Genomic DNA, 27,488 nt, shown 5'->3' on the forward strand with positions numbered 1-27,488 from the left:
ACAGACAATAAAAGCATAAATACAAACAAAATTAAATCACTCATGCAGCTATATTTTCATTATAATCTGGTAGTTTCTGGTAAAACTCCAGCAACAATTGCAGAGACAAAATCCTCAAAGCTTCTTTGAATGAGACTCATTCTGGAATGTAACATATAAATAATTTATACATTGCCACACCACATGTTAACATGCCTAACATTAAACATAATAACACTCTTTTACACTAAAAGGATTCTTTAGCTGAAGCTCACAGTTATTTATCCTCTTATTTCAAAAAAGAGGTAATGTAAGCAAAGTGATCCTGGCTGCCACAAGGGTCAAAAGAAGGCTTTTGCCAACACTGCCACAGTTGACTAGGCTGGCATGTCCCCTTATTTCTTTCTCTTCAATGGAGAGCCATCAGAGTAAGTCGAGCAAATGCAGCTGAATCAAAGGAAGGAGAGGACACTATTTTTATAGCACCAGCTGCCATATTTAGCTAAGTTTTTAAAAGGTGCCAAGTATTCTAAAAATTGAGTGCTGAGCAAGAGAACAAAGGGCTGGTGAGGGGTTGAATAAAGTGAGTGAGTGTGTGGCTGAGTGAGTGACTGTGCAAGTGAAGGGGAGAGGACTGGCAGGTGGGTGATCGGATGAAAAATAGAAATTATGAACATCAAATTAAAGGAAAATACTATAGGTGTTGGAAATTAAATTAAAGCAGAAAGTGCTGGTAAGTCTCAACAGGTCTGGCAGCATCTGTGGAGAGAGAAAGAGTTAGCATTTCGAGTCCGTATGACTTCTTCAGAAATTGTGATAATGTCATTCATGTATGAATGTTTAACAGGTTCCTTATGATTCTAGCCTATCTTGTCTAATAGCAAAACAGCACTCATAAGCATCCAATGTATCATTGAGGTAAACTCATCTCATTGCACTAAAAGCACTACAGACTCATCTAACAGGTAGTCAATATTTAACACAGCTTTTTAAATCTAACCCAAATAAAACCTTACATGGCTCCTTCCTTTTGAGTGTCAGGAAGTGACTTCTCCTTTGCTTCGGCTTCTTGCTCTTTTTGAGTTTGTCGCAAGGGCTTGCAGCTGGACTGTTCATCCCCTGACTCCTTCAACTGATCCCATGACTTTTCTCTGGCCTGTGGACTGGCTTCCTGAGGTTTACAGCTACTGATTGAACTATCTTCCTCTGAGACGAGAGGTGGTTGTGTTTGAAAGCATTCACCATGGTGTTCCCGAACCATTTGGGCTATATCACTATAAAGCTCTTTGGAAGCCGGTTGTCCAAATTTTGTGGTCTTTGGACTGTATAGATCATCCGAAAGTGCAGAGAAACCTGGAAGTAGAAGAAGCAAAGTGGTTATGGTGAACTGCTAGCATGGACAGTGCGAGGGAAACCAATGTGTTCAAAAGTACAAATACGCAATTTGGCTTTTATGCCTACATGATTCAGTAGATTTAAATCTAAAATATTAATGAATATTTTTTTCCCCTCTATTGATGTGTGAGAAGTCTAAAGATTGACAAGAGTGAGAAATGATGTCAGGGGTAGGTTCTTTACCCAGAGGGTGGTGAGGGATTGGAATGCCCTGCCTGCTGCGGTTGTAAATGCGCCAAGTTTGGGGGCGTTTAAGAGATCTGTGGATAGGTTTATGGATGAAAAGGGATTGGTTTAGATTAGTGGGTCAGTGTTTTTTAAAAAAAAAACTGGTCGGCGCAACATCGTGGGCCGAAGGGCCTGTTCTGCGCTGTAATGTTCTATGTTCTATGACATGAGAAACTGTTAGCTACTGTAGTGGGCACTCCCCCACCACACTTAAGTGTTTAAAGTCAGACTCTGCATTGTTTCAGGAATCTCCTTTAAATAGGTACCATTGCAGTACAGTGCTGGAGAACAAATAGGTGATGCTATGAAACAGTGAGAATCAAGTTTGTTCCACTATTAGAAAAGATGGGAGAGGAAAGAATAGAATGGATGTTTAATTTGCCTCCCAGTGTAAAATTAGTTTTGTGGATAAGTTGGCCATTATGGAAGCTATCTGCATCCCATTCCTATTTGAATGAATATAAATTAAAATCAGAAAATTTCTACATCATGCACTCAATCTGCAAAACAAATATTATGGAGGGAGGTGTTGGTGGGGGGTTGTATCCTTGATGGGGTGGAAGCTGCTGGAAGATAGGGACCTCCATGCTTTCCCTCCATTTGGCCATTCTGATCTTGCCCCATCCATATTGCTGGGACTTGCAAACCTGGCCTGCACGTAACTCCAGACTCAGACACATCCGGGCTCCAATGCTAAACAGCTTCCTCTCAGTATCATTGTGTGCTGACTCAGGGTGCAAAATAAAATCACTACTGTGGTGTACCCATTTAATCAGCCCAGGCAGGGACTGTTTAGCAGGCACAGTCCTGGACCTGCCTGATAAAAGACTCAGGCATTAAGTTCCAGCTGGGCAGACCACTGCCAGTTACCAAGGGATCTCATAGTCGACAATCCCCACAGGAAGTTCAATTTTGTGATTCCCATGGACCTCGTGAGGATTATCTTCCACTGCAGTCCCATTGGTGGCTACCACTCCCAGTGATGCTGCTGGGACATAAAAGCTGCCGGTCTCAACCTTGATTGGCCAGGAGCTTTCTGAAGTAGGACGTCCTCTTCGCGACTCTGCCTCAAGCCAGTTTAAGGGTTTGTCGGCCATTTAATGGCTGCAGGATGAGTTGACTGAGCAGAGACAGGTTTACTCCTGCCTTTTATGTGAGACGGTAGAACCACCACCTCCAGGGTCAAATTCAGTCCATGATTTTATTTAATACAAGACATCATCAGACTCCCTAAAAGGAACTGTTGAAAATCCATGTCTCTTTTTATGTAGTTTGCTTGGAACTCTGAGCTGGGTGTGTGGAAGGTTCACAGGTACGCTAAGTGCTGCCTTGAAGAAGTAGCCAGCATAATTAAGGATCCCACGCACCCTGGACATACTCTCTTCCACCTTCTTCTGTCGGGAAAAAGATACATACCAACCAACTCAAGAACACCTTCTTCTCTGCTGCCATCAGACTTTTGAATGGACCTACCTCACATTAAGTTGATCTTTCTCTACACCCTAGCTGTAACTGGAACACTACATTCTGCACTCCCTCCTTTCCTTCTCTATGAACGTACGCTTTGTTTGTAGCAGGAAACAATACTTTACACTGTATATTAATACATGAGACAATAATAAATCAAATCAAAAAAGCAGCTGCCCTCGGGCTTTGTTGACTGCGGTGCCTGTGCCAGCCCTAGACAAGATCAGTACCTTGGGCCATAAAGAACAAAGCCATTCTCTTTGGCCCACTTAGAATGGGAGGCTACCTTGTTGAACGTTCTTAAGACAAAGACAGATAGATTTTTGAACAGTAAAGAATTAAGGGTTATGGTGAGCCTGTGGGTGAGTGGACCTGAGTCCATGAAAAGACCAGCCAAAATCTTACTGAATAGTGGAGCAGCTCAAAAGGCCAGATGATCTACTCCTGCTCTGAGTTCTTATGCCAACCTCTTTTGTTCCTGAGCTACACCTTGTCAATTTTCAGTCCACTAAAACAGAGAGGTGCCCTGAATACATCCATTTTTTAAAGGGTGCCTGGTGCTAATGTTAAATTTAATGTACCTCTCTATAACTCTGCCACCTTTGTAGGTTGTTGCCTGACATTTATGGCAGGATAATTTACCTACTTTTACAGTTATAATGAATAAAACTGCATTTCAAATGCTTATTTGAAGCTCAAACAGGGAGTGACTTGCACTTCAGGTATTAGTGCAAAACTCACATCGCATCTCATATACACCCCACTCACCGGACAAAGTCAATGGAGAAGAACATTTGGCAGGTTTATAACAGATGGAAAATCCATCATCAGCAGTTTCTGCCACCCAATTTTTATACAGGTTTTATTTAGTGTTTCAGACTAACTGTTATACTTGAAGAAAAACACTTACCCTCACTATGGTCCAATGCTATTGTTTGTTCAATCTCTGCATATGTGCGGGAAACATGCTCTCTGCTAGGTGATGTCGGTGTGGTTTCCAATAAGCTGATAATATCCATGCGATTAATTTTGGTCAAGGTCTCCATTAGTTTTTCATCTTGGAATGAGGAGAGAAAAAATATTGATCAGGAAAATATTTAACAAATCACCAATTTACAGTTAACTACCAAAGAATTGAACATTTGAGAGACTATGTTTCCTTTTCTAATCTAAAGTTTCAATTTAATTAACGTTAAGGCTCAAACCAGCAGAAATTGTTTACTTTAATCCAGCATTTCAGGAAGTAGTGTGTTTTCACAGATATATTTGCAATCAATTTAGTAGAACAAAGTTTACCAGGATGAAAAGAGTCAAATGTTTAGTCCAAAAACATTTGAATTAAATACTGCATATATTTCAGTGTTTAGACAAACAGGCAAAAGGAGCAGCATGGTGGCACAGTGGTTAGTCCTGTTGCCTCACCAGTGCCAGGGACCTGGATTCAATCCTGGCCTTGGGTGACTGTGCAGTTTGCACATTCTCCCCATGTCTGTGTGAATTTTCTCTGGGTGCTCCGGTTTTCTCCCACAGTTCAAAATGTGCGGTGAATTGGCCATGCTAAATTGCCCCTTAGCATCCAAGGGTACGTAGGTTGGGTGGATTAGCCACAATGAATGGCTGGGATGGGGAAGTGGGCCTTGGTAAGATGCTCTTTTGGAGAGTCAATACAGATTCGATGGGCCAAATGGCTTCCTTCTGCACTATATGGATTCTATGAAATGAGTTTTTATAAACATTGTACAGTTTATGAGGAAAGAGCAGTCTTACCGAGTGGATAACCTAACTATTTATAACTACCCACAATAATAAGCATATATAATAAATCACAGTTGGTTAGAAAAAGGGACTGGGGACAGCCCAGAGAAAAAAAACATTTTCTTTTACAAACTGTATATTATACAAGAGGGGCACAGAAAGCGTCTGAGAATAGAATTGTGGGTGTTATATTGTTATTAACATAGAACCATAGAATCCCTTCCATGCAGAAGAAAGTTATTTCGCCCATTTGTGTCTGTACCAAATCTCTAAAAGAGTATCTTACCTAGACGCATCCACCTTGCCCTATCCCCATAACCCCACGTGTTCACTATGGCTAATCCACCTAACCTACACATCTTCGGACATGAAGACACAATTTATCATGGCAAATTCACCCAACTGGCACATCTTTGTGACTGCGGGAGGAAACCAGAGCACCTGGAGGAAACTTATGTAGATATGGGGAGAACACGCAAACTCTACAGAGTCACCCAATGCTGGAATCGAACATGAGTCCATGGCGCTGTACCATGCTGCCAGATATTAACCAATATGATATATATCATCCAATATGACTTAGGAACTACATGTTCATGCATATAGTTCCAGAATGTTACAGCACTCACTACTGCACTACAGTCTGTGTATCAATCTAATATTGTAACAGCCACAGCAGATGGTATGATTTGAGAAGTGCATTTGATGAAGTTCAGCATTTGTTTCTTAAAGTGTGATTATTTCAAACTTTTTGTAACCATAAAACATAACATGATGGGAGCTGGGGGCAGATTTCTGAGATTAAAACTCAAACATTATAAACAAAGTAAGTGCTGAATATGAGATTGAGAAAATCAACCCAAGATGGTGCCAGAGAGAAAATAAAGTGAATTGTGTTAACAAAATGACTGCTGCCACAACAATGAGCACACAAGGCTAGCTCAGGATAAACTGGGAGTTGATGATGTTGTAGTGACATTTGATGAACTTTTCTGAAAGACACTAGTGAAGGAGAAGGGGCAGCTACTTTTGTAAGCAGGAAAAAGAAAGAGTTAGTGAGAGATGACTGAAGGTGAAAATAAAATTCCAGACAAAATTTTTGATGAATTCGGCATACACCTCCAATCAAAGTCAAACCATTGGATCCACCTATTCACGTTTAAAGTCTGAGGTAGGAGCTAGGTGAGCCAGTTGATAATTTCTTAATGAGATTGAAGAAGATATTCAACAAGATCAAATTCATGGAAATGGATGTGGGTAGATCACTTCATTTGGAGACTCTGCATACCTTGATGTACAAAAATATCTGATTGGAAAAGACAAGCTCACAATATCACAGGCTGTAAACGCTACCAGAGCTTCGGAAGCCACGAGTAGGCAGATGAAGATGCTAACTATGCAAATGACTGGCCTTCAGCTCAGTCAAAATAAATGCAGCATGGCTGATGCAGTGAAACAGCAACAAAAGAATGCAAACCAGAGAGAAAAATGTGCAAGAGCTGTGGATGATTCATGAGTTCACAGAGCGCTGGAAACATCCTCCATATGGATCAGTTTGCAGAGATTGTGGAAAAACCAATCACTGGGAAAAGTTGTGCAAAACAAAGAACGAAGATAGAAGAGGAGTTAGCAGAAGCAGAACAACAGGGAGAACCCGAAAGAAATGAAACCAAAGTTGAGCAATGACAATGGCCAGAATTTTAGCATCCTACTCGCCATGGGAATCGGAGCGGGTGAGGTGTGGATCATGGAAAGGTCTGTTGATCTCAGGTTTCAGAACAAGCAAGGCCATAAAATTCCACCCAATGAGTTTGAAGATACAACAGTACAAGTATTTGAAAAATCTGGATGTGACAATCCCCAGAGAAAAGAAATTCACACAACTATTCGGATTAGGAAGAGAATGAAAGTTAAGCTCACAACCATAAATCTAAAACTGAAGATTGGTAATACAACACAGTCTAATATAATTCCACTCAAGACTGTACCCAAAGATCTTTCCTGAAAAATTGAAAGAAAAAAAAGATACTCTGCATTGAGCAACATCATGCTGATGACAAAGGTAATAACTGAGACTCGAAAGCTAACTTTGGTCCGAATCTAAGGGACACACAAAGAAAAAGGTGCTCACTGTATGTTCTACATCACTCCTACCCTGGGGTTAAACAGTTGCAAACAGATCTCAGTAAACTGGCGGCATAGTGGCACAATGGTTAGCACTGCTGCCTCACAGTGCCAGGGGACTGGGTTTGATTCCTGGCTTGGGTCACTATCTGTGCAAAGTCTGCATGGTCTCCCCCTGTCTGCATGCGTTCCCTCTGAGCGCTCTGGTTTTCTCCCACAGTCTGAAAAATGTGTTGGTTAGGTGTATTGGCCATGCTAAATCCTCCCTCAGTGTACCCGAACAAGAACCAGAGTGTGGCAACTATTAGTATCAAGTAGTCTTACATTAACACTGCAACAAAGTTACTGTGAAAATCGCCTAATCGCCACACTCTGGCACCTATTCGAGTACACAGAGGCAGAATTTCACATGGCCAATGCACCTAATAGCATGTCTTTTGGACTGTGGGAGGAAACCAGAGAAAACCCATGCAGACAAGGGGAGAATGTGCAGACTACACACAGAGAGTGACCCAAGCTGGGAATCGAACCAAAGTCTCTGGCTCTGTGAGGCAACACTGCTAACCACTGCGTCACTCACTGACTTGGGGATTTTCATAATAACTTCATTGCAGTGTTAATATAAGCGTATTTGTGCAATTAATAAGTAAACTAAAACTTAAACCATAAGATGAAGGAAGCACTGTTAGTTGAAGATAATCCATCCAATGAGAAGCACCCTCTGATCTGAAGCAAGAAAGATCTATCGCACATTTATCCATAGTGTTAGATGAGATGGTTGGATGCTTTGAAGATTTTGAGTATCACTATTGATCCAGAGAAGAAACTAGTGATTATTCCTCCGACATAAAGTATTTATCCAATAAAGCAATCTGGGACTAAAAGTCTAATGATGACCGTAAAACCACTGTCGATTGTCAGAAAAATCCATTTGTTTCAATGTCCTTTAGGGAAGAAAATCTGCCATCCTTACCTTGTCTGGCTTACATATGACTCCAGACCCACAACAATGTGGTTGATGCTTAAAAGCTCTCTGAAATGCCTCACATCCTTTAAAAAGTACCTGGATGAGTACTTGACATGCCATAATATTCAAGGCTATGGGCCAAGTTCTGGCAAGTGGGATTAGGTGGGCAAGTCAGGGCCTCTCAAGCTTTGGTGCAGATTCGATGGGTCGAAAGGCCTCTTCTGCACTGTAGTATTCTTTGATTCTGTGAAATGACCTGACAAGACATTTGGTTTAAGGACAATTAGGGATGGGCAATAAGTATTGGCCAAACCAACAATGCCCAGTGCCAATAATTGAATTTTAACAAATGAACTAAAAGGAAAATTTGAAGAGAGTTCCAAAGATGGAAGAAAACAATGTTTTTGCCAGTGTCATGGAACCTACAGATTGAGTAAATTCCATCATTGCAAGGGAGAAGCCAAATGGACAGCTAAAGAATTGCCTGGATCCCAAAGATCTTACTCGAGGTGATAACAGTAGCACTGTCAGGGACAAAGGTTTTCCAGCAAACTTGAAGCCAGAAATGGACACTGGTTCATGAAGCTTGGTGAGGAATTTGCACTGCTGTAAATATTTAACACACCCTTTGGACAACACAAATTACTGTATTCACCTTTTAATCTTAAGCAGTCAAGATATGTTCCAGCAGTAAATAGGTAAGACATATAAGAGATGCAAAGAATTGGCACGGCTGTTAATATTCAGATATATGGTATAGATGAAAAATATCTCCCTCATAACCACAAAAGCTGGAATCAAACTAAATGCAGACAGATACATTGTGAAGGTGGCAGAATGCCAGTTCTTCAAAATGGTGATGAGAGTCAAGCCTGGTCTAATCCTGAGCAAATCAGTCATTGCAAGGTGACCTACATATTCATATCAATGCCTTGTCTATGTGTTTGTCTGACATTGTGAGCCTATTTACAATGTGCCACTGAAGAAAGTCATTTGTGCTGCCAATTTCAGAATCTATTCATCGACCGTATAAACTTAGCAACTCACACAGTTGAGTTCAGTTTTAAATTTGACCGTGCATGCCCAAATAAACGGTATAGCTATTGTAATCCCTCTAGATCCAGCACTTGCTATTATTGTCTTCAGTTTCCATAGGCAGAATTTTACGCTCCCAATAAGGAAGGAACCTGCAGTTGTGTGCAAGAATTTCCTTACATGCCTTATTAGGTTCTATCCCACACTCAAATTCATTTTATAGGTGGAACAATCAAAATCTTTTCCTTCCTTAGACATATCAGTTGAGAAATTTGCTTATGGGTTCTCCATTAATGTTTACTGTGTGTAGGACGATGTGTATATTAACCATCACCAATCAATATATGCATTGGTACTTTTTTATTCATTCATGGGACATGGGTGTCGCTGGCTGGCCAGCATTTATTGCCTATCCATGATTGAGAAGATGGTGGTGAGCTGTCTTCTTGAATCGCTGCAGCCCACATGCTGTGGATTGACTCACAATGCTGTTGGGGAGGGAATTCCAGGATTTTGATCCAGTGACAGTGACGGAACGGTTACATGTTTCCCAGTCAGGATGGTGAGTGGCTTGGAGGGGAATCTGCAGGTGGTGATGGTTCTCATGAGTCTGCCGCTTTTGTTCTTGTAGATGGAAGAGGTCATGGGTTTGGAAGGCGCTGTCCAAGGATCTTCGGTGAATTGCAGCTGTGCAACACAATGTATCTGTCTGTATTTAGTTTGATCCCAGCTTTCATGGTTGAGGGAGATATTTTTCATCTTTATCGGCCAATAAGAGTCAACTTGCCAATCAATCAGCACCCTTTTCTCTTAAGTGTAAAAAATGATCATTTGAAATTTGGCACTCCTGCTCCTCCTGGTCCACAAGGAGCACTGAAAATATCTACTTACCTTGGGGATCCAGCAGCCAACAATTCCCTTTCACTGCAGAGTTCCAGAGCTTGGGAAAGCTGCACAGCATCAGCGGACTTTAAATCTGGCTCTCAATTGCACAGCGGGAGCTTGATTGAAATATTTTAATGAAAGGTTCAACTTCTCCGTGTAGGACACTTGGTTGCCATGAAATTTGCTAAAGCCAGAATGGGTGCATGTGCTGAGGTTTAAGGCTGTCTTTTGGGAACTGTGTTCCAGCCCGATCTTAAATTAATGGATGTTTTTTGTACAGTTTTGTGAAATCATCAGTTATTCCCATTGATGAGTGAGAGGGGGTGGGATTGGAGGCAGGCTGCTGATTTGGTCCTCTCTTGGGCTTCTAGCTTCCCTTTTTCCCCAATGTTCTGAAATAATCACTTACAAGATTCAAGCATGGATGTCCTTTAGCTCCATACTTATAATCCTTGATCAGTTTTCTGCTCCAGCCATGCACTGATGGGCCTTAACCAAAGTGAAGAGCAATATTATTTCTGACTGTGACTGTTGCATTGTTACTCCTTGTACTGCTCAACTTTTTCACAGCCTTTGACACAGATGAGCAAAACATCCTGCTCCAACACCTAACTTCTTGTCTACTTCAATGGGATTCTGATTCTACTCATGCTTTTCCTACCATAACCAAAGTATTCTCACCAATCATTACCCTCCTAATTCTGCACCATCATGTTAGAGTCTTTCAAGAATGTTTCCATGGCCTCTTCTTCATATACACGTCACACTTGATAGACACAGGGTCAACTCCTATATGTTAATGACACCAAACTCTACACCTCACTGCCTTTTGTAACTCTTCCACTGCATGTGTTACTAACTTATCTGCTTGAAATAGACTCTTGAATGAGCTTTCCTCAGCTAAGAACTTTCCCAGCCCCCGGTTGTGGGATTGGAGTTGGTGGGGGGGCAAGGGGGGTTAAACAGGGGACAGCCACATTCCTGACCCATTTAGGAAATTTCCCACAGTTATTAAAATTATTAGACTCAATTAAATTATTGAGCCAATTAAAATTATTGAGACTCAAATTGGGGGCAATCCTGTGACCACGCCACCATTTTGCCAGAACAGCACCCAACTGCACGCAAAGGCCGTCAGCTGAATGGAAACAACAGGCCACAGAGCCATCAGCAACAGAAGATCCATGCTGCAAGGAGGGGACTGCATCAGTGAAAGGCCACAAATATGGCCTTTCTCCCAACTTTCCCAGTGGGGATATCAGCCTTCAACTTGTGCAAACTAACATTGTCTCCATGTGTGCACAATGAGCTAATATGCAGCCAGTGGGGAATGCTTCCAGGAAGATTACTGAGCTTGTCTGGCATGTGCAGGTTTGTGACCCCCATTTGTTCTTGACGTCAGTTTCCCAAAGGCCATGACAAAATATTGTCCATTATTTTTGACTGTTAATATGGTATTAACATCAATTAGTATCAATTCTTTCTTGCTGATCCCCACTGTTGAAACAAATCAAAACCTGAGCACTCATTTCATGGAAAAATATTTCCCTCACATTTCTTCTTGCTCATTTGTCAATAACCTTGTATCTCCCTTATATCTCTATCCTCAGGTTATATACACATCAGCCATTGGGAACAATTTATCTTTATCTAAAATTACCAAGGCTGAAGATCAGTTCAAAGGCTGAGAGAAGAGCAAAGGGAAGATTTCTTACAAGGAAAAAAAGGTGGAGTGGAGGTGGATAATATTGAAGGTTTTAAGGAAAAGTGGAAGATGGGGAACATTGTGTCCTAGGCCCAGCTGCTTCGTCAATGACCTTCTTTCTATCATAATATCAGAAGTGGAGACGTTGACAGATAATTTCACAGTATTCTGTATCTTGTGTAATATGTCAGATACCATGACTACAAGAGAAGGTCAGACACTGGGCATTCATTACTGACTAAGTCACAATCTGGCTCCTGAAAGCTTGTTCACTATCTATGAGATACAAATCAGGAGTGTGATGCTCTATATTTGCCTAATGAATGCAGTTCCAAAACACTTAAGAGACGCAACATCATCCAGAAAAAAGCAGCATGCTTGACTGGCACACCATCGACCACCTTAAGCATTCACACCCAGAAATATCATCAGCACAACGGCGACAGCATATACCATCTATAAGATGCAATGCATCAACTCAACAAGGATTTGGCAGCATCTACCAAACCACAAAAATCTATCACCTAGAAGTAAAAGGGCAATGGACTCATGAGGACTGCACTACCTGCAACTTGATCTTCAAATTGTACACCATCCTAACTTGAAACTATATTGTCATTCTTTCACTGAGTCAAAAACCTAGAACTCCTTTCCTAACAGCACTGCAGATGCACGTACACCAGTTGGACTGCAGTGATTCATAAAGGTGGCTCATCAGCACTTTGTTAAAGGTAATTAGGGATGGGCAACACATGCTGGCCTTGCCAGTGATGCACACTTCCCATGAAAATAAGGGAAAAAAAACATTGTTAGGTGATTGAAGGAATAGGTGTCAGAGGAGCACTGAAAAAAAAAGGTCATGGTGTGACTTGCCACTGATGGCGAAGGTGCCACACCAGGAGTTTCTGTGGATGATGGACAGTATAGTGTAGCTTGGAGACTTTTGCCAAGGAAGCCTGAGCCAAGTTTAATCAAAGCTTGGATGCCAATACGATTATGCATAATAGTTTGAAGATGGCATGGGGCTTGCTCATAATGGATTCTAGAGGAAAATGCAATGTGCAGCGTGGTTATTGAAGGTGGTGATAGGTGTAGTCTGTGGGACAAGACAAAATTGCTTAGATTAGCCCCCAGGGGGAGCATAATTTGGGAAGGTCAGTGACAGAGAAGATGCTAATACACTTATGCCAGTGTGAGATGCCACATTGGATCAATTGGCAAATGCCAGGAGAAGGCATCCAGTGTTGTTGTGGGTTTCTTCAAGACAAGTTTTTGAAAGCATCAGTGATGGCAGGAGTGAAGGAAGAATGAGGGGTGATAAATGATTGGAATAGGAATTTGGTGATGGTCAGGTACCTGACAAGGAAGTAATTGGAGGCGGTCTAGCTGAGTGCAAATGAAAGAACAGCAAGTTCTGAGATGTGCTGGCAACAAACCAATTTGCCAATTATGTGGTAAGCCCTGATATATTTGAAAAATTATTTTAAAACCATACTTCTAAGTACAGAAGATTGCAATTTTTTTACTGAACAATACTGCTAATTAGATAAACAGTTAATTAATTGCTGTTTTTCTGGAAATATTAGTAACTTTGGAGGTTATCTTATACTAATACAAGATATGAATGAAATTCAAACCTATACATAAATCAATGAAGTACAGGCTATGCATAATTCACTCTTACACTTCATATAAAATGTTAGTACAAGTTTTTAAAACAATGAACGTCTCACCTGAAGCACACTTGCCATCTCTTTCCATCCAATATTTTAATAATGCTTGACTCTGGTCCACCAGTGAATTTGGGTTTTCAATTCTGATCTGATGGATCTGTTCCTCACTGAAGTCCAGATCCCTGGCCAACTCTACAATGTGAGTAAATGTATTGACAAATAATGTACCCAAAATTTACAACTGCTGCTTATATCATTTCATGAGACATTCTGCTGACTTCCCAGTAACTCAAAATGAAAGGTTGGGAAATTCAGGACCAAAAGTCTTTTTTTAAAAAAACAATTATTCGATGACAAGTAATTTCTCAATGTGTTCGGTGGATTGAGATGGAGCAGTCAATTGCAAGTCGCATAATAACAAGCGTTCATTAAATCTGCCACTATTAGTTTTTAAACATTGTATAAATACTACCTGTTCTAATGTAAAAACGTCTTGTGGACTAGTAGGTTGCATTCCTGCCTCTGATCCAGAAGCCCTGGGTTCAAGCCCCATCCCAGGACTTGATGACCAATGAATGCACCATTTATAACACAGCCAACAGATTGAATATCGGCCTGCAAAATTCTTCCAACAGGCCAATGGCACAGTAAGAGCGGGAGAGTCTCCTGGTCAGCTACACTTGATGTGGAGTAGCGCGCTCCTCAAGCTATAAGCCTTTGGTGACAGACTAATGACCTGCTCCAGGATAAAGAATCTTGCTATGGGAACAGATGAAAATCTGTCTTGTACACCACTAGGTACAGGGAGATACAACAACAGAAAGCAATCCGTTCCAATCCTGCCTTTCCTTTGTATAAATAATCTGATTTTGCATGGGTATGATCGAGGGCAATGACCTGACCAATTACTATCAGAAGGGACATCTCTGATCAAGGAAATATCAATGCCCAAACAATTGCAACTATGTGTTACAGTTATAGGGCGGCGTGTTTCCCATGGTCAGAGTGACCAGCTCTCAGGAATGTATTAGGGGACACATGGGCACCAAGCTAGGGTGGGGGATAAGGTGGAGGTGTGTGAACCTGTAGGAGCAGGGTGGGTGCGAGATTCCATAATCAGGAATATGGGACAAGGATCATTCCGGTTGCATAACATCTAGGAGGCATGACGAGCACCTAAAATAAGTGACAGTCCCAGGAAATCTGGGATAGTTAATCACCCTGCCCATGCCTCCAGCTGAAAAGTTGGGGGTGAGAACCACCCAGCAGAAGAATGCCTGCTCTCATGGCAATAGAATTCAGGCAGCACTTTTGCTCCTCAGAGACAGCCCCAATCAGAGGCCAGTACCAGCAGCACCACTTGGGATGGTGGCCATTGTCGGATCTAAAATGAACTAACAGCCAAACCAATCTTAAATAAAGAAATTGTTCAGAAATCAGACCACAAAGATACTGAGTTATGAGTTTTACCTGTCCAGCTGAATCCAAGGTGGTCAGCAATAAGGTAGAGCCTTTGCTCAGCTCTTTCAGAATCTTCTTGAGCATCCACAGCTTTAATTAAGAAAAGAAACAGCAACAACTTGTGTATAACAGTTAGGGCTAAACAGGCACTCTATGGCAAAGAAGTCAATCCTATTAAGAATGCTAACAAGGCACACTGCCAAATTAAGTCTTTCGCTTTAAATATAGAAGGAAAGTTGAACAACACTGACAAACCAGTTTGGAGTGAAGGAATACAAAATACACTCTTGGCTAAAAAGAATAATTCATAACAAATTGCTGAATTTTGAAATGGAAACTTTGGACAAAAGTACAGAATAGCTTTCTCAACTCGGATTGGGGAATTGCCCCAATCTTGAGAATCCGCCAATCCTCCATGTTAGAAGGATCCTTCTAATTTTTTAAAAAATAAAACAGGCTTTAACATAACTGACCTTCACGAATCATGTTCTAATTCTGTTACCTCTGTTCGTACATCAAATTTAAGCAGGCTTCCACTGATATCAGAAAATAAGAAAATAATTTTTTGCTTAAGGCATTCAAATTTACTTTTACTTAAACATTTCTGTTTAACATTACTTAAATTAGAAGGTTGGCCCCCACAAGATTAATCTAATACATTGGTCGGCAGCTGGTACCTACCAGGAACAAAGTAGCATTATATGAACCATTTTTTCAAAAAGATATTATCAAGGCCATTGGATGTTTTCTGTGCATTAAATTCAGCTATATAATTTTTATACAATGAATTATACATTAATAACTTTTATTCTATTTAGAAATATTATCAAATAATTTTTCAAGGAAAGTGAATCGCTTTTAACATGTCAAGGCTCCCACATGATAATGCACCAATTAAGCAAAACATGGCAAATCCTGTAGCATTAGAAGGAGTATTGAGAAGAGCTACAAAGTTGATCTCCAGTGTTGAAGACCTGAGTTATGAGGAAGAATTGAAGTCACTTTAAATGAGGCACCCGAGAAGGGGTCTTACAGAGAACAATACACTTTAAAAATATGGAAATAGTAAGTCTAAAAAATTAATTTGAATTAAGCTGTGGGAATAAAAAAAAAAGAGGCCTGCATTTGAAATGCAAACTTGGCTGTTTTTTCCACAAATGCTGATCTATCAGTATTGCTAGCATTTGCTGTTTTTGTTTTTCGAAATCTGCCGTTTTTTTCATATTTGCATTTTTCTTGCTTTACAAAGGCAAAAGCATCTCTAAACTGGCCAAAATCTAAATTCAGTTGGTGTATTGTACATCGGCAAACATGTGCAAGTCAAACCAATAATGGCAGACCAGGCACGCCTGCATTGAACATTAAATATTTATGGGATATACTTGCAGATATCAGCGGACTTGTGAATCCCTTCTTAATTCATTTGTCCAGATCTTCCAGTCAACGATGAAGCTGAGGCACACACCACTGACCGCAATTTAAACTGCAGCCTTTCCTTTTCAGACTACGCTTTTAGGGATTCTGGTCCTAGCTACAGGACGCAATCATCTGTGAACAGAGCCACAAGAGGTAGTGGTGAGGCCATGCCCCTTTTGATGTCAACAGTGGGAGAAATGCCCCTGATGATCCAGCAGCCTTAGAGGGTTTTTTTTAAGTTCTTACGTGTTTTCTTAAAATATTTTTTAATCTTTCAGACTTAAGTTTGTTTAACATTTAATACAATGCAAGTAAACATGAGAAAGTCATAGAATCATAGAATAATAGAATGATTGAAGTCTTGAGATGAATGTAAAAAGTACTCAAAATGAAACAGATGGTAAAGTAATTGTGGCTTTAAATTGCTTGACTTGCTACAATTGTTGGAATTCCTCCCATATTGAAAGATGCGTACATTGCTGAAATTAATGCTGGAGTTGTGGTCAGGGATGGTGTGGCAGGTAGATTGGTGATGGGTGTGAGTTAGTGGGTGGGGGTGTACTGGTAGAGTGGAGGGATGGGTGGGGATGAAGGTGAGGGAGAGTTGGCGAATGTTCATAAAGTTCACTTTAAAGTACATTTTGAGGACTTCCAAGTCCTACACTTGCGTGCATGTTGGGACTTCCTCTGAGTCCTAGACATGCAACAGCAGCAAACAATTTAATGTTCGCTGTATTTCAACTGGAACATCTGTCCCATTAGTTTTAGTCAATCCATTAAGAAAGTGAGCAGGCCACAACTTCTTCAGAGTGACAATTATTTACCCAATTACCTCTGTGGATTTACTTCTGACCTGACCTTATGACTCAGGCTGGATAAGATCCAGGCAACTCAATTGTCCTCATGACCGAGCATTCAACTTTAACTCCATCAAACTGAAGGAGGATACTTCCCTTTTTTTTAATGGCACTAGCTGTCATAAACCAGCTAAGTCAAGGTCCCATAGAAAATCATTGAAAATTGACAGGGAGAATTCTCTAAGGTAAGTGGATACAATTTGGGAGGTGGGGGATAGGAGATTAGGGGCCTGGAGGAACTGGGGGATCTTGGGTGAAAGGCAGATTTTCTGGGAGGGGTGGTGGGTATTTAGAAGTCGAGGTGCAGTTGGACCTTAGGCAAGTGATTGGGGGGCTCGTGCCTGTGGCTCGTGCCATGTGGTCATGTTGCGTGGGTTGTGAGTGCATGGGAGGGAGTCAGGTCTGGAGTGGGAGGGAAGGGTGGAGTCGAGCTTGCAGGAGAGAGAATGAGTCCAGTTGGGTTGGGTTGGTTAGGTCTGGTGGGTCTGGTGCAGTCGGATTTTCAGGGTGGAGGCCTGCTCAAGTTGGGGGAAATCCCATGGTGAGATGGGTTGGGTGTGTAATTCCATGGGGAGGTGGTAGTTGAGGATGGAGGGAGATCTTTGGAGAGGTGAAGGGAGGTCCCATGGAGGATGGGGAGGCCTATCGGTCTGGGTCTTTACAAAAGTTACCAAGAAGTTACAAGTTAAAATCTAACTTTTTTTGGGTAACTATTTGTTAAACACAGTTGGAATAATCTGAAGTTCACAATTTAAAATCAGATTGTTCCCAGTGCAGAACAATTGCCCAGAGGAAGTCTACATTTCCGGACAATTGTCATAAAAACCCTTATACGAGAAGTTCCAAAAGGCATGTCCGAGCACATCTGGGGTTCCTCCCAAATCCGACACTGGGAAGCTTGAAAGTTATAACCCAATATTACTTGCGCTTGAACGAACACCTCTGTGGATTTAAACGTACAGGCGCTGAACCACCATGAAGGAATTCCCACCATAATGGGTGGTAAAACCACAAAAATCTCGGAACCACTGTCTAAGTGCCATTCATGCTGTTACGCTGGAGTTTCATAGCACTTTGATGAAGTTGCAGCAAATAGGTGGGAGAGCTCCTATTGTTATTTATCTCCTGTGCACGGATTATAGCACTGAATCTCAGTTTCAACACGATTATCAGATGTTCATAGGTACATGTGTTGCAGGAGTTCTAAGTAGAAGACTCAGAATTAGGAAACAACGTTACAGTGAAAAATATAAGAATGCATGTGTTTCCTCACCGCAGTGAACAATTGCATCATCCTAACATTTTGTTCTTTTAAAAGATGGCTCTCTGTATACTCAGGCGCCACAGTTGTCAGTGCAACAATTGTTTGGCAAAAATGTTTGCATATATCGCCAGCACTGTGAAAGATATTTTCTTCAGGACTCTTATGGAAACCCAAAGCATCTTTACAAAATATTTTGCATTTTATAATTAATCATGGGATGTAATCAATACAAGCAAGACAGCAATGGCTGCCCATCTCTAATTTCTGAGATATCAATGATCAATCACATTGTGTGGGTTTGGAGTCACATAAAGACTAGACTGAGCAGCGATGTCATATTCCCTTCTCTGTTGGATATTAGTTAACCAGCTGGGACCTTTGCAACAATTATATAGCCTTCACGTTTATCTTCTGGTGCTAGCATATAATTACTAGCTTTATGGAATTTACTTCCAATACTTGTCATGGAAGAATTTGAACTCTCAACCACCAAATCGCGAATCCAATGCTACACCTTTGTAGATGCCACGTGATAATCTCACTTATTTCCCAGAACAATTTTCTATCACACTTTGCTGATAACATATGCATTATTGGAGAAAATATCACATCCTTCAACTCACAGTAATGTAATGGGAAATCTTCTGCTAGTTAAATAAAAACCATGTTAATTGTAAGGATTTGTATTCAGAACACTTTTCTTTACAATTTTTGAAGTAAATTTTATTTGAAATTGTTTTACTTAAGCCATGGGAAAATGATCCTATACCAATCTTGAGCATACATTAAGGAAGGTTTAACATTTGCCTTTACCCAAATTCCAGTGGTTTGTTCCCTCCAAGTCTCCCCAGTACATTTTGGTCTTTTGGTAATTTTTAGAAGTTACATTTTTTTAACCACTTATAAGGAATAATCATCATCCTGGTTTAAGATGGATAATGCAGCAAAATTACTATGGATGGGATTTTCCAGCCCTTTCCATTGGCAGGTTCGTCTGGTTCCACTAATGTTAACTTCTGCTGTGGGTTCCCTAGCAGCAGGATGAACAAGTCATGCAAATTGTTATTGACTTTGGCGGGATTGGAAGATCCTGCTATCAGCCAATGCCAAGCTGCTTTCACTGCTGGAAAGCCTGCCAAGTGGGCAGTGGGGACCTGGAAAATTCCATCCTATAAATCTTAGCACCTAGTAGTCTAGAAACCTTCCTTAGACAAGGTGGTTGGTTGAATAAAGAACTTAGCTTACTTTTCTATCTCACTCCAAACTGGTAGTGTCCACACTGGTAATGTCAGTGAAATTAATGTCTTGCTATCCCTGTTATCAATTAGGCTGGATTTGCAGTGGTCTCTTTGAATTTCAATTTTCCCAGTCTAAATAAAGAAGTATTTGTGAAGCTTGTTGAATGTTATATAAACAGAAACTGTGTTATTTAGATAAACTGTGGTTGGATATTTTGAAATCTTCTGTGCATAAGTAACATCACCCTTAAAGTGATATATTTTGTTAAAATCTAGTATTCAAAATTTAAATATTTTGATCAATATATATAGATATATATGTAAAAGATCACTATATTATTTTATTAAATGAATAACAATTTATTTTACAAACCTCTTATGAAATTTAAACTCCACATTTTAAATTTAACATGAGGCTCAATGTTAACCTACTTAAAGTCCATCCACATACACAGAGTTAAAATCAGCCCCTGTGATTATTAGTTTGCATGTTTTGGACCATCTATTCAGTTCCATAATACTACTTCAACAAAGTGGGAAAATCAAATTCAAAATGGTCAAGGATACCTAGTTACTAATGCTAGACCCTTCTGATAAATTGCCATTGTTTTTCTATGACATATATCTGATTGTCCCCTCTTTCCCTTTCCTGCTTGCCAATCTTGAGATCAGTCTAGTAACACATCACAAAACATGAAAATCACAAAGCCACAACACAAGACTCTCGCAGGACCACATGAACAATCACAAAAGCTTTAACTGAATGAACTGCAAAGCTAACTACAAATTCTGATGTGCTATAGCACAAAGAAACCCAGTAGATGGCTGGTACCTTCAAAGTGATCATGGCCATTTTCTTCAGGAATTCTTTCAATCTGGGTTTCAACAGATTCATCCCAGATAGGCCTCACGTCGAACAGATCTTCAGGAAGAGGTTGATGTGTTTCACTGGGATGTTCAGTTTCTACAATAGAACTATCTACAGCACTGCTATCATCATCTGATAACACCTCACGGTCTCGTTCTTCCTCTGTCAAACGATCTACCAACTTTGAAGCTTCATCACTTATCTCCTCAAAGAATTCAATGGAATGTTTGTAAAGTTCAAAAAACTTATCCTTGTTGCCTTTTGCAGAACTAGTTACAACTTGTGAACTTTGGCTAACTTTGGTCTTCACTGGAAGTCTTGATTGGAATACTTTTGGTTTAGTACTTTCGGATGTTTCTGATCCAGTGCCAAAGTGGTCGATCAGCTCTTTTGCATCAGGTTCGGTATCACAACTTCTTCCCTTATTGAAAAGTTTAAACTTTGACTCTGCAGAATTGACTGCATCAGACTCAGACTTGCTTCGCGGTTCTTGTCTCACTGGTAATCTAGATTTAACTTCGTGAATTTTGATGGACTCTGAGGTCTTTTTCACTTCTGGCATCATAGATGAAGAGTGGTGGTCTAATCTGTGTGCAACAGCTTTAACAGGAATTCTTGATTTTGACTTTACTGAATCATCTATAGTTCCTTCTTGTGCACTTGAAAGGGATGAACGAGATGGTGAAGGAGCCTTGTCTTCAGTTGCAGTTGGTGCTCGAGGTATGGCAGTTACAACAGCAGTATGTCTGACTGGAAGTTTTGATTTTGCCTCTGCCTGAAGGGTTTGTTGAACAACTGCAGTAGGGATTTCAATAACTGAACGTTGCTCTTCAGGTGATGAGTCCGATGAATCATCATCACTCTTTCCAGCCTGCTGTGAGCTAATAGTCCTCGTCACTGTAGAAAAGTCTAACATGACATGAGTCATGGCTGACTCAGGAGAGGTAACAGCATCTATTTCATCGTCAAAGTTAAAAGGCTTTACTTCGGCCACTTCAGGTACAGAAGAATCTTTTTTTGAAGGTTTAGTTGATGCAGAAATGCCCATTTTGATTGGAATTCTTGATTTTTGCTCAATTTTGGTAGCTACCTGTTCATCTGTGCAACTTATCTCAGTAGAGGATTGAATGCTTGATTCAATATTGGACATTGAATCTGGTGATGAACTGTATTCAAGTTCAGCCTGAGACTGCATAGCAAATCTATCAGACATGCAATCAATTTTAAGGGACTTCACCTCATCATCAGTTCCCTCCATTTTCAATGCTTCTGCTAAAGCTTCAGCAGCCTGATTTTCTCCGATTTGAAAAAAATGGAAACTTTCATCTCCATAGCTCCTTTTGCTCATATCAATTGCACCACTTCTGGTCATTTCAAACAATTTTCCCTCTTGAAATAAGAATGGGTTTTTTTCATTGATTGGTGTACCATCCTCTGTGGGAGTTCTTACTGGTGTGGTATCTGGAGTTGTACCTCGAGACTGTTTGTCAACCATTAGGCCAAATATTTTCTGTTCTTCCTCTTTAACACGGGCTGCAAATGCCTCATCATCTTCTCGAATTGTATTCCATGAGTCAAGGTCAGCCTCTGTTTTAGTTATTATCACTTTGCTTAGCTGCTCTTCTTGCCTTGAGAGTATGTCATGTAATGTAGCTTCATCTGTAAAAATTGCTTTATATTCTTCACAGTCAACTGCTTCCACAACTGCTTCTTGGCCTAGTTGCTTTTGGTCATCTGCTTTTACTTGACATGCTTCGGGTTTGCTATCCACCCATAGTTCATCTCTTTTTTCTGCAGCTCGTTCAAGACGTTGGACATCTTCCTCGGTTAGTAGATCATTCTCTTCTACCTCAGGCATGAAACAGGATGCTTCTGAAGAATTAGTTCCTTCAATAGACTCACCAGTAGCTGTAAAAGAACAGACTTCAGAAAAATGATCAATTTCATTACCTCCACATGTTATGATAACTTTAGGCACTGCTTCACAAGACAGTGAATCAGCCAGAACATTGCAATCTGTGTCCAAGCTTCTGCTTTTTGACAAATCTATGTCATTGTCATCTTCTGCTACCTGGGCACTTGATTTCTTTTCATCATCTATTATCTTAAAAGTATATTTTTTGCCCACAATAGGGTGAAGATCTGCATCTTCAGGGCTAGAACCTTCAACTCCAGGGGGCAGTGGAGATGGAGGTTCAACTTGAATAACTGGCTCCGTAATCAATCCACATTCACCCTCTTTGCTGAGCTGAGTTAACTCTGGCTCACTTTCTGAAGATGAGGAGCTCTTTCTATGTTCAGCATGAGATATGACAATTACCTCTGCTTCATCTACATTGGTTATAGCAGGAGTTGGAGTTGGAGATATTTCAGATTCTTTTTGTTCTTTTTTACCTTCACGTTTTAATCTAGCATCCTCTTCTAGTTCATCAAATGTTTTAATTTTGGCTGCCATTTTAAACATTTCTTCTTCAGGTGTAAACCTTTTCTTTGATTCTTTCTCAGGGGATTCATCATCATCATCATCATCAATTTCCTCTTGGATTTCAGGGATTGCAATTGGTTTTTCAGCAACTGACAGAATGTGTGTATCAGGTGTTTTAGGTGTGACTTCATAGCTAATCTCCTCAGAGCTTGGCGTTTCAGGCGAAAGAGGGCTCTTTCCTGAACTTTCCATTTGTGATACTTGATCCAAACTATCTTCTTCTGCACTTCCTTCAGGTGACATGAGTTTCCTTGTCTCTCTGTTTATGGGTCCTTCTCCCCGCATGTCCCTGAAAACGCGACTTCTGACAGATGTAGCATCCAAAGAAATATCCATCCTCTCACTTCTTTTCTCAGCGATTGCGGTAAAAGCCGGCTTCTCACTCTGTTGTGCAATGGAAATCGCAGTGCTCAACTTCTGCTCCACAGGGCTACTTTCAAGAGAATCTGGACATGGTGATTCTTTTATGGGACTTGGCTCAAGTGAATCTGGGGATTTGTGTGAAGTTGTGTCAATATCATCCTGTGTAGGACTCGCCTCTAGGGAATCTTTATGACTGACAATGGGTTCATCTGTCAATGGACTGAGACTATCGAGTGACACTCCAGTTAGGCATAATTCTAATCCTTGGCTTCTTGCTGTGTGCTCTGGTGAAACTGCTTTTTGGTCTTTTTCTTTTAAAGAAACATCTGGAGCTGCTTTCCCTTCTGGCATAGAAACAGAAGATTTTGCATCTGTGTCTTCAAATTGACTTTCCAATGAAACGTCACATTCATCCAGCATGGGCAGAGACGCTGTTTCTTCCTGTAGAAAACCATCTTTTTCACTGGTATCATCTGCAGCTTTAAGCGCAGAGACTGATTCACTAGTGGTCTGTTCATCAATCTCATCTAAAAGAGATGTGGCTTGAGTGACCTCCGTGGATTGAAATCCATCATACTCCACGCAGCCAGAATCTGCAGTTAGTTCAGTATCAATGCCATCAGAGCATTCTTTTGTAGCTTTTACATCAGAAAGTGCTTCAGTTGAGACGATATTTTCATACGTCTGCATTTTCTCGTGTGGTGAAATATCATTCACCACAATCTCTCCCATTATGGTGGGTGACTTCATAACAGGGTCACCTCCCTTTTCTGTGACAGTGGTATAACCAGTAGTCTGTGTTGAAAGTGTGCTTTTCTGATATTTTTGGTCCTTGCTGTCTGTTTTGACAAGGTCTCCAACGTCATTTTTCTCTAATGTGTTTTGTTCCGTTTTCTTTGGTGAAAGGGACAGACTTTCAGGGCTTGTTTCAGGCGTCTCTGCAAGACCTTCATGTTTGTAACTCTCCTCAGAGCTAATCTGAGGTGTGCCATCACCTAAGCTAAAGCTAGGAGAGTCAGCAATACCTTCATGTTTTAGGCTTTCTGAGCTGTCGTCAAGGGCACCATTTTGTAATGCCATGTCTGCTGTAAATCCATCCTTCACATATTCTTGTGGGAAACTAATGTTTAGATCATGGTGAATTGGACTGGTCACTACTTGTTCAAGATAAAGTTCTGCTTCAGGAGTATCTGAAGTTTGCCTAAACTGTTGATATTTGTCATTATCTTCTAACTCCTCTTTAATGACATCAGTGAAATCAGTAGACGTTTTTCTGTCCGGGCTGATCTGCAAATCAGTAGTCACAGTTATTCGGCTACTGTGTATTTCAGTTTGCTTTTCAAGATCATCGGTAAAAACAGATTCATAGTTTTCTGATGTTGCAGAGCTCACATTATTTCTTTCAATGGATATTGAGATTGCCTGCTTATCTTTGCTTGATGGTATCCTTTTCTTTGCTGTAACCTCTGTTCTTACTTCCCCTGTGCTACGTGAAATTGGAGCGACTGCAACTTTTCCACTGTCACTTCTGTGCAACATATCTTGTGAAAGCGCTTCTGGCTGAAAATCTTTCGATGAAAGTTCTAATTCATTAGCCTTAGCTTCTTTATCAACTGTATGGGCAAGTAAATCTGGTTGACTTTCTTTTCTTTCACATACATGATGAGATTCTTCTGGTTTCTTTAACTCATTCAAAGTTTGCTTTTCTGGTTGTGAAGCATCAGATGTGTGTTGGAAGAGTCGTGACATTTTCTTGGATGGATCTTGTCCTGATTGGAATGCTTTCATCAATTCACGCACTGACATTGTTTCCTCAAGCCTTTCTGTAACAACAGAAGAAACAGGGACATCTTTGTTTGTCACTCGTTTAATTGGTGTTGTGGAAATCTCATCTTTTATAGGAGCTTTAGTTTGTTTTCGTTGTCCTTCCTCTGCCTCCACACGCTTCTGAAGAGCTTTGACCTTTTCTTTTATTGAACCAATGGGAGTTTCTTCAACCAAAGGTGAAATGTCATCTGCAACAATTGGGGGCACTAATGTGGTGTCTTCCTTCACTGTTTTAGCGAAATCAGATTCAGGGATAATATTCTCCTGCACTTTTCTAACCTCGGTCCTGATATCTATAGTTGGGCCTTGAAATGCAGGATCCTTGAAATACATTGTAGTATTTTCTTCCTTAAATCTCTCAAACACAGGTTTTGTTTTTCCAGAAACTGATGTAGTTTGGTCTTTTATTCTGTGTAATAGTTCATGTTCTTTGCCCCCCTCTGAGCATACAGTTTCTGAAACAACCTGATATGTTCCCTTTTTAGCATCTTTGACAACAATCATTGCATCAATTTTTTCTTGAACGGTATCTACTTGGCAAACAGCTGAAGGTATTACTATTTCTTGTGTCAAATATGTACCCAGATCATTTTCTAAATAATTCAGCATTCCACTCATGTCTTTCTCAATCTTCTCTGTGATTCCCCTGTCAATCCTCTTCTCTACAAACATAGGTTCACACACCTCAGCTGGTATTTCTCGCTTGACTTCTTCAATTTCTTCATCACTGATAATGATCCAATCTTCTTCCAGAGATTCTTCATCTCTTCCAGAGCCAATGGCTTCGTGTATAGGTTCTTCACCTGTGTATGTTCCACTTCTTAAAATCTTACTCACTTTTTCCAAGTCTTCCTTCACTTTCTCTACAATTTCATAGGGCTCACCTGGTTCTTCTTCAGTTTCTTTTGCTAATTCTTTCACCTCAATCGGACTTCCTTTACTTCCTGTTGTTGAGTCTGTTTTCAAAATTTTCGTTACCTTGATTAAATCTTGTTTCATGTCAGACACATCTGAAAGCAAGTCTGGGCTTGCTAGGACAGGCACATCATGGACCAGGTGTGATCTTATGGCAGAAGAGATCTCAGCAGATTCAGTCTCCTCTTCTTCATCTTTGTTTTTGACAGAAATGGTTCGAATTTTTGATTTTTTTTGAAAAAAGGTGGGATTCAAAAAACAGAGATTGGAAAATGTAATCGGGATGACACAATACAGAGTCTGAAGTGGTAGGCCAAAATAAAAAATGGATTTTTGATGGTAGACAGGGATCCACAAGGTCTGAGGATGGGTACAATTGCAAAGCAAAGCCAACTCAAAATTGGAAAGAAAAAGGCAGGAAATAACTTGTTTTATTTTCACCAGAACACATCCACACCACGTACAACACCAAAGCAATAACAAATTGAATTAATCAGGACATCAACAAATTAACAAACTGAAATAAATAGGAGCAGTGGATTTACACAGAGATAGGCATCTCAAGATTGTTTAGATGTAACAGATTCATGTCTAAAGGAAAAGATCAGAAACCACAGAAAGCTGATTTCCTCTTAAAGAAAGCCAGTACTAGCAAACTGTCAGAACAACATTTGTAGCCCTCTATGTCTAAATTTTTTTTACGTGAATGGTTATTTTTTGAGGAACTAGAACTGAAAAACTGCAATGAATGTATATTATCTGAACCAGCTGCAAACCGGCATTTCAACAAGAAGAATCTCAAACCTAAAGGCACATAGTAAAGAAAAAGCTATTCAAATGAAGTAAGATCCTTTCCTTGGAACATCCTAGTTGTTCTGACAACTAAACAAAAACAAAATCACTTTTGCAAAGAATGAACCAAATTAATAAAAATGGACAAACCAAAGAGGATCTACGGATATATATCAAAAATGTAACAAGTGGTGAATTCAGAAAAAAAATATGGTGGATATAGCAAAATTAAAATTTTGAAACACTCACACAAACACACAGAACGCTTAAGCCAAGTTATTTCCATGCAAAACTAAAGTTCTGATAGCACAAGGCATGCAGCCTTATGTAAGCACTGAAAACAAAGGCAATTCTTTTTTAATGTTAAATGACATTGTGGTGAAGTACAGTGGCTATTGTTGCTGAACATTTAAAAGCAGGACAGACAATTCATAGAAGTGCATTTTGTTGAAATTGGTAAACAAATCCAGCATAAAATAGATTCCACTCTTTAAGGGAAAGAAAATTTGGAAGCTTGAATTTAAAAGTTCAAATATGATTTGTGAGTGATCTTATTTTATGCATATTAGGTTTTGTGAAATAAGGCACTTTAGTAGTTTCTGTAATTGTAATTTACTATGAGCTGATAACTTTATCTTTCTACGTTCAATATGAGGGGACTCTGCAGTGACACAATCTTAAATTAACTGGGATTTTCCGACCCTTCCCGTTGGCAGAGAACTCGCTGTGGGTAGGGTGGGCTAGAAAATTCCAGCCAATATGCTTTTTATTTTAAGTACAGTGTTTACA

General features: G+C 40.2%; 1 protein-coding gene across 1 annotated transcript in view; it reads right to left on the minus strand.

Annotated features, from left to right (window-relative positions):
- The window catches only part of LOC145344555 (ankyrin-2-like), an 831,416-nt gene that overhangs the window by 25,978 nt on the left and 777,950 nt on the right, over positions 1-27,488 (minus strand). Inside the window, exons 42-46 of the mRNA XM_080191753.1 lie at positions 20,282-26,101; positions 14,684-14,764; positions 13,274-13,405; positions 3,980-4,126; positions 996-1,332 (exon numbers count right to left, since the gene is read on the minus strand). Of these exons, the coding sequence (XP_080047879.1) occupies positions 996-1,332; positions 3,980-4,126; positions 13,274-13,405; positions 14,684-14,764; positions 20,282-26,101 (6,517 nt within the window). The remainder of the gene's footprint in view (positions 1-995; positions 1,333-3,979; positions 4,127-13,273; positions 13,406-14,683; positions 14,765-20,281; positions 26,102-27,488) is intronic.

Source organism: Carcharhinus amblyrhynchos, chromosome 1 (assembly GCF_965287045.1).
Source record: "Carcharhinus amblyrhynchos chromosome 1, sCarAmb.v2.hapA, whole genome shotgun sequence".
Lineage (NCBI taxonomy): Eukaryota > Metazoa > Chordata > Chondrichthyes > Carcharhiniformes > Carcharhinidae > Carcharhinus > Carcharhinus amblyrhynchos.